Genomic DNA, 8,182 nt, shown 5'->3' on the forward strand with positions numbered 1-8,182 from the left:
CTATCTTAATATTCATACAGCTGGGTTAAGATGCTGATCCTCCAATTTGCGTGCGGCCTCACTCTGACAGTGGAGGAGGCCCAGGACAGAAAGGTTAGTATGAGAATGGGTAGGGGAGTTAACAAGTTTGGCAACTGGGAGATCATGTAGGCCAAGGAGGATTAAGCTTAAGTGTTGAGCGAAACGGTCACTCAGCGTGCGCTTGTTCTCACAGAGTATTCCTATTTCACTGAGTGTAAAGTTTACAGAATTTAATAATTTTTAGCTCTCAAGACATGTATCACTTTAATTTTGAAAGATTAACAAAAGATAACCCGCTGAATCTGGGTATAAATAATGAAAATTGCAATCATATTATGAGCTAACAAACAAGAACTGTATATGGCTGCAGTTTCTATGAACCACCACAGTGTCCCAGTGCATTTTGACAACAGTTCACAGTCTGGATGGGGGTGAAAGTCACTTGGAAGCCTCATTTAGCCGCTTTTGCATCTTAGCAGCGTGTTCTCTGCTTTTGGCTCTTTTGGATTTCCGCTGAAGGTTGAAAGAAAACAAGAGATTTTAGTGACAGTAAAGTATAATCAGTAAAGTGTGCGATGATTCAGCTTGTCACCAAATACTCTATCAAACCTCCACAAGTGTACGGTGGAGAGCACATTGACTGATTGCATCATGGCCTGCTTCAGTAACTTGAACGCCCAGGAGGCCTAAGGGGACCGTTCTGGTGATGTTGGAATGTGCTCAGAGGCCCTGACCCCTGCTGGTCCGGCAAAATGGACAATCCAGAAAGGCCCTGGAATCAAGGGAGCCATAAAATCGGTGGTGGATCTAAGTATAACATGGTAGGTGTGGCTTACAGGGGTTCACAATCTTCAATTAGACCACAAGGCATCAACAAGTTCAAGACTAAAAACTACTATTGTTTTAATCAGGAGTGTGGAAGAGATAAAACAACGAGGGAAAATAGGATAGGAAAGAAAATAGATATATATTTTAAATATATTCTACCAATAATGTGCAAAGTCATAGGATAGTCATACAACGTGGAAACAGGCCCTTTGGGTTACCCCTCGGGTTCCTATCAAATCTTAAACCTATGTCCTCTGGTTCTCGATTCCCCTATGCCAGACAAAAGGCTCTGCGCATTTACCTGATCTATTCCTCTCATGATTTGTTTAGAACTTTTAAGAACATCTTACCTCAGCACTTAAGCAATGTCTCATCTCTTGGTCAATATCATTACATTTTCCAAGAAACTTCATGAAGCCATGCTGTTGGAGAGAAAGAGAACAAGGTTGGTACTCGCTTAGTAAACTTACTTTGCCCCCAAAGTTATTGCAATGAGCTGATGGCATTGCTTGTTATAGCATTGTCTTTTTGCACTATTATTGTTTGTTTGTTTTATGTGTGTGTGTGTGTATACATATACAGTGCCCTCTATAATGTTTGGGACAAAGACACATCATTTATTTATTTGCCCCTGTACTCCACAATTTGAGATTTGTAATTTTAAAAAAATCACATGTGGTTAAAGTGCACATTGTCAGATTTTATTAAAGGCCCTTTTTATACATTTTGGTTTCACCATGTAGAAATTACAGCTGTGTTTATACATAGTCCCCTCCCCCTCCCCCTCCTGTCTGGCACCATAATGTTTGGGACACATGGCTTCACAGGCTTTTGTAATTGCTCAGGTGTGTTTAATTGCCTCCTTAATGCAGGTATAAGAGAGCTCTCAGCACCTAGTCTTTCCTCTAGCCTTTCCATCACCTTTGGAAACTTTTATTGCTGTTTATCAACACGAGTACCAAAGTTGTGCCAATGAAAGTCAAATAAGCCATTATGAGACTGATAAGCAAGAATAAAACTGTTAGAGACAGTTTGGAACATCATTAAGAAGAAAGAGAGCGCTGGTGAGCTTACTAATCGCAAAGAGACTGGCAGGCCAAGGAAGACCTCCACAGCTGATGACAGAAGAATTCTCTCTATAATAAAGAAAAATCCCCAAACACCTGTCCGACAGATCAGAAACACTCTTCAGGAGTCAGGTGTGGATTTGTCAATGACCACTGTCTGCTGAAGACTTCATGAAAATAAATACAGAGGCTACACTGCGAGATGCAAATTACTGGTTAGCTGCAAAAATATGATGGCCAGATTACAGTTTGCCAAGAAGTACTTAAAAGAGCAACCACAGTTCTGAAAAAGGTCTTGTGGACAGATGAGACAAAGATTAATTTATATCAAAGTATGGAGGAGAGAGGGAAATACCCACGCGGTCACAGGGAGAACGTACAAACTCCATACAGACAGCACCCAGTCTCAGGATCGAACCCGGGTCTCTGGCGCTGTAAGGCGGCAACTCTAATACTGCTCTACTGTGCCATCCTATTAATTTATTGTATTATTGATTATTATACATTTATCACATTTACAGGATTATTTTTGGAGCTGCATGTGTCCAAGAAATAGATAGTGTTCTACCACGCCCCTGAATTAAACATTGTAGATGGCAGATAACTTTGGGAAATCAGTCACCACAGGATACCCAGCTTTTGATGTATTCAGTACATTTTCCTCAGAGAAATGTAATGCTGTTACACTAACAAATGTAAAAAAGCGATCCAATTTAAACTAGACCTTGATAAATATAAAAGGAAAAACAAGCTATATTGTAATAGTCATTCAAAACCGCTATGCATTCCATATCCCATGGTACAGTGTTCAGGAAGTTCAGGTGCAAAGCAGATTGCCACAGGATACCTCTGTCAACGTTTATTTTAGAGAGACAGCTTGGAAACGGGCCCTTTGACCCACCGAGTTCACGCTGACTATCGATCACCCGTTCGCACTAGGTCTACATTATCCCACTTTCTCATCTACTCCCACACACTATGGGCAATTTACAGAGGCCAATTAACCTACAAACCTGCACTTCTTTGGGTGGTGGGAGGAAACCGGAGCATCTGGAGGAAACCCACACGGCACCAGGGAGAACGTGTAAACTCCACACAGGCAGCAACCAAGGTCAGAATCGAATTTGGGTCTCTGGCGCTCTCCCCGCTGAGAAACAACAGTGTATCACAGTATAACATCTCCAAGTTTGCGGATGACACAATGCTGGGTGGCAGTATGAACTGCGAGGAGGGTGCTATGAGGCTGCAGGGTGACTTGGATAGGTTGGGTGAGTGGGCAGATGCATGGCAGATGCAGTATAATGTGGATAAATGCGAGGTTATCCACTTTGGTGACAAGAACAGGAAGGCAGATTATTATCTCAATGGTGTCAGATTAGGAAAAGGGGAGATGCAACGAGACCTGGGTGTGTACATCAGTCACTGAAAGTAAGCATGCAGGTGCAGCAGGCAGTGAAGAAAGCTAATGACATGTTGGCCTTCATTGCAAGAGGATTTGAGTTTAGGAGCAAGGAGGTCGTATTACAGTTGTACAGGGCCCTGGTGAGACCGGACCTAGAGTATTGTGTGCAATTTTGGTCTCCTAATTTGAAGAAGGACATTATTGCTATTGAGGGAGTGCAGCGTAGGTTAACCAGGTTAATTTCCTGGATGGCGGGAATGACATTTGATGAAAGAATGGGTCAACTGGGCTTGTATTCACTGGAATTTAGAAGGATGAGATGGGATCTTATAGAAAAATATAAAATTCTTAAAGGATTGGACAGGCTAGATGCAGGAAAAATGTTCCCAATGCTGGATTAGTCGAGAACCAAGGGTCACAGTTTAAGAATAAGGGGTTGGCCATTTAGGACTGAGATTCACCCAGAGTGTTGTGAATCTGTGGAATTCTCTGCCACAGAAGGAAGTGGAGGCCAATTCACTGAATGTTTTCAAGAGAGAGTTAGATTTAGCTCTTAGGGCTAAAGGAATCAAGAGATATGGGAAAACGCAGGATCGGGGTACTGATTTTAGATGATCAACCATGGTCATATTAAATGGGGGTGCTGGCTCGAAGGGCCGAATGGCCTACTCTTGCACATAATTTTCTATGTTCTATGTTTCTGTCTGTCAAAGAGTTCTCCTCAAACTGACTCCTGCATCTGTCGTTAAGATGAAGTATATCAAGGATGGAATTATTTTGAAGATAGGCATAAACAGCTGGAGTAACTCAACAGGTCAGGCAGCATCTCTGGAGAAAAGGCATAGGTGATGTTTCGAGTCGAGACACTTCTTCAGACTGAGAGTCAGGGGGAAAGGGAAACGAGAGAAATAGACAGCGATATGGAGAGATACAGAACAAATGAATGAAAGATATGCAAAAATTAACGATGTTCAAGGAAAGGTGGAGCCCACAATGGTCCATTGTTGGCTATGGGGTAGGTGATTTGTGCCAATAATTATCGCTATCTCGAAAGTGAAGTACGAAAGTAATTAGAATTTAAAGATATTGTAACAAAGTGATAAATTCACTTTGTCATTAATCCAGCATCTTAAATAGATTTTTTTTAAAAGGACACAAATTGCTGGAGTAACAGCTGATCAGGCAGCATCTCTGGAGAAAAAGGAAGGGTGACATTTTGGGTTGGGGCCCTTTTTCTGACTGAAAATAGGGAGTCGGGATGGGGGAGAGAGGTGAAGACCTGGAGGCAAGAAGAGACCAGGATCAATCAGGGCCAACTACAAATGGCCTCAGGCAGAGTGGTGTGATCTCAAGAGGGATACAATGTGGTGAATTGTGGAATTGGTTAAACGACCAGCGTGGAGGATGTGGGCCAAGACGGGAGGGGAGGGGAGGGGAGTGTTCGTAGAAGTTACATAAAATGAGAGAATTCAACGTTGCAAGAAAATAACTTGTCCAGAGAGTAGCAGCAAAGGTGCCCAGAAATTCATTAAATCACAGCACACATTATTTATACTCACTTCATTATGGCACTGTTTGAGACGGTCAATGACAATATTACACTCCTCTGAATGCAGGTGAGCTGACAGGTCAGGGTGCATACTTGTCCACTGTGTTCTGTATGCCAGTGAGTCGATCCTTTATAGGATCCTTTGCCAGGAGTAAAAACTTGCAAATTTTGCCCTGTAAGAAAAAAATGACTCAGAACATGACTAAGAACCTTTATTCGGACCAAAATGATTCTCATTTACATCACAGCGGACAAGTTCCATCTGCAACTGAGACTGAGCAATCTGATGGGAGAATGACAAGAATATTTCTTTTGGAAGTACAATGGCAGAGCAATTATGTTATTCACTTTTAATGTTCTTTCTTAGTCTTCAAGGGTCAAGAGTGTTTTATTGCCATATGTCCCAAATGAAATTCTTACTTGTAGCAGCAGCACAACAAGTTTGTAAACACTGTACTCCACAAATAATATAATAAACAAACAAAATAAAATGCAATAAATAATTTTAAAAAATCAATATAGTGCAAGAACAAAACAAAACCCAAAGTCCCTAGTGCAACCCAGGCTGTTCAGAGTTTAGTTGGGAGTTAGCAGTATTCTATAGGCTGATGTTGTTCGAAAGAAACTGTTCCTGAAATGGGAAGTTGTGATTTGTGTTTAAAATATATTTTTACATTGGAAAAATGGTTAAATTACTAGGTAATTGACTGTTACATAAGTCATAACTGTTGTCCTTTGTCACTTGCTCTCGACAGATCATGACATTTAGTCTATACTTAAGACTTTGGAGATATAGCGCGAACACTGGCCAATCAGCCCATCGAGTCCGTGCTGACCAGTGATCATCCCGTACACTAGCACTATCCTACACACTAGGGACAGTTTACAATTTTACTGAGTTGCTGCCTTACAGCGAATGCAGCGCCGGAGACCTGGGATCGATCCCGACGACGGGTTCTGTCTTTATGGAGTTTGCACGTTCTCCCCGTGACCTATGTGGGTTTTCGCCGAGATCTTTGGTTTCCTCCCACACTCCAAAGACGTACAGGTTTGTAGGTTAATTGGCATGGTTCTGTTTGGTCTGAAGGGCCTGTTTCCGCGCTGTATCTCCAAAACTAAAAAAAAACATACAAACTCCGTACAGGCAGCACTTGTAGTCAGGATCGAACCCGCGTCTCTGGTGCTGTACGGCAGCAACTCTACCGCTGTGCCATTGTGCACCCCTTATAGTGTTGCAATGTGCAGGATGAGCACTGATTAGATCAACCTTGTCTTGGACAGTTCCTTCCACATAGGCAAACGTGATGTTTTCATTGTACCACTACCTCACCATACTCATGTACCTGACAATAAACCTGAAACTGCAAGAGGTTTACGGATGCTTTGCGTAGAGTAGTCCAGCACAGGAACATACCCTTTGCAACTGTGCTGAGCATGACATTTTATTCCAATAAAATAATGGATCATTCTTTAAGCGATGAACGGGTCTCTTGCAGGTGATGGAGCAAACATATTAAAATGTATATTTTTTACGATGAACAAATTTTAGCTTTATAATTAAAGTTGCATCAGATTTCTACTTTTTTTTTAAATATATGCAATATATGACTGATTGCATCAATTCATGACCATTTTTGGATTTGTGATTATACATCCCAAAGATGGGAGGAATTGTCTTCTGTAAATGTTCTCTGATGTGTAGGGAGTGGATGCGAAAGTGGAATAACATAGAACTTGTGTGAACGGGTGATTGATGGTCGGCATGGACTCAAAAGCCTGTTTCCATGCTGTACCTTTCAATCGGAAATGTGACATTGAATGGAAATATGACCACGTAAAAATAGAAAATGTTCATATTAATATTATGATACTGGAACTGTTACCTCACAGTGCAAGGAACCCAGGTTCAATCCTGACCTCAGGTGCTCTCCATTAGGTGGAGGTGGACAGGGGAGTGGGAAAAGAGGGGGGATAAAAAGGAAATGCTGGACTTTGCGATGGGACATAAGTGTGCAGAGGAGGAGAAATGAGCAGTGACTGGGAGGGTGGGAGAAATATTATAATGTTGAGAAAGGGATTAATATTGTCTTCTCTTCATCAAAATAATGGCAGGTAATCTTTCACATCCACTTAAGGGAGTCGATAGGTGCAGGAGTAGGCCATTCGGCCCTTCGATCCAGCACCGCCATTTAATGTGATCATGGCTGATCATCCACAATCAGTACCCCGTTCCTACCTTCTCCCCATATCCCCTGACTCCGCTATCTTTAAGAGCCCTATCTAGCTCTCTCTTGAAAGTATCCAGAGAACTGGCCTCCACCACCCTCTGAGGCAGAGAATTCCACAAACTGACAACTATCTACGTGAAAAAGTGGCTTACCCCTTATTCTGAAACTGTGGCCCCTGGTTCTGGATTCCCCCAACATCGGGAACATGTTTCCTCCCTCTAGCGTGTCCAAACCCTTAATAATCTTATATGTTTCAATAAGATTCCCTCTCATCCTTCTAAACTCCAGAGTATACAAGCCCAGCCGCTCCATTCTCTCAGCATATGACAGCCCCACCATCCCGGGAATTAACCTTGTAAACCTACCCTCAATCGTAAGAATGTCCTTCCTCAAATTAGGGGACCAAAACTGCACGCAATACTCCAGGTGTGGACCTCTTTGCTCCTATACACAACTCCTCTTGTTATGAAGTAGCACACTATCTCTTCCAAAAGATGGTACCAGACTGTGGAGCCCTCATTCCGTACTGCCCTGGCATATCAGCCTCAGACTTTACACTCAAGTTCCAAGAGTGGGGAACAAAACAGAAATGTTGTAAGAACTCAGGCAGTCAAGCAACATCTGTGGAAGAGAGATCTGTGGAAAACATCCTCATCTGATTCATGAAGCAAGGAACTCCCCTAACTAAATCAGGGATAAAACATTGGTCCGTGTGATCTGCTGAGTATTTTTCACCATTTTCTGCTTTTACTTCCAATCAATTTGCAGGTTGGGTGAAGTAGCAACAAATACTGGATACCAATGGAATAAGGCACGGTATAACCTCGGTCTCTGGAACTCAGGGTCACAGAGGACGTCAAGAGGAAACATAAATCTCCACATCTATAATTTCAGGCGCTGTATTGCCGGAGTATTTGATTGGCATGTATATGATTCCTTCAGGGTGATTGCCTTATAACCCCCAATCTTTAATGAAATAATCCTTCACCACTCACCTCTGTCATTCGCTCCTCTTGGAACCTTGTAACAATTCTCTGCATGGCAGGAAGTATCTTTGCCGTTGCTGGTGATTGACGAGGGATCTGGC

At 42.3% G+C, this 8,182-nt stretch overlaps 1 protein-coding gene across 1 annotated transcript; it reads right to left on the reverse strand.

Annotated features, from left to right (window-relative positions):
* Positions 1-236: 236 nt before the first annotated feature.
* On the reverse strand, positions 237-8,151 carry cmc2 (C-x(9)-C motif containing 2). The gene is made up of 4 exons (XM_055648876.1): positions 8,091-8,151; positions 4,878-5,040; positions 1,200-1,271; positions 237-534 (listed from the first exon to the last, which is right to left on the reverse strand). The coding sequence occupies exons 2-4, from the start codon at positions 4,956-4,958 to the stop codon at positions 460-462; spliced, it is 228 nt and encodes a 75-aa protein (XP_055504851.1). The 5' UTR covers positions 4,959-5,040; positions 8,091-8,151; the 3' UTR covers positions 237-459.
* Positions 8,152-8,182: the final 31 nt, after the last annotated feature.

The sequence above is a fragment of the Leucoraja erinacea genome, chromosome 17 (assembly GCF_028641065.1).
Source record: "Leucoraja erinacea ecotype New England chromosome 17, Leri_hhj_1, whole genome shotgun sequence".
In the NCBI taxonomy this organism is placed as follows: domain Eukaryota; kingdom Metazoa; phylum Chordata; class Chondrichthyes; order Rajiformes; family Rajidae; genus Leucoraja; species Leucoraja erinaceus.

Bases quoted from the DNA above. Each gene is read 5' to 3' on its own strand.
- cmc2 (XM_055648876.1), bottom strand. From the start codon at position 4,958: ATGCACCCTGACCTGTCAGCTCACCTGCATTCAGAGGAGTGTAATATT. The intron at 1,272-4,877 runs GTGAGTATAAAT...TCTCTCCAACAG, and splicing joins TCAAACAGTGCCATAATGAA to CATGGCTTCATGAAGTTTCT. The intron at 535-1,199 runs GTAAGATGTTCT...TTCAACCTTCAG, and splicing joins GACATTGCTTAAGTGCTGAG to CGGAAATCCAAAAGAGCCAA.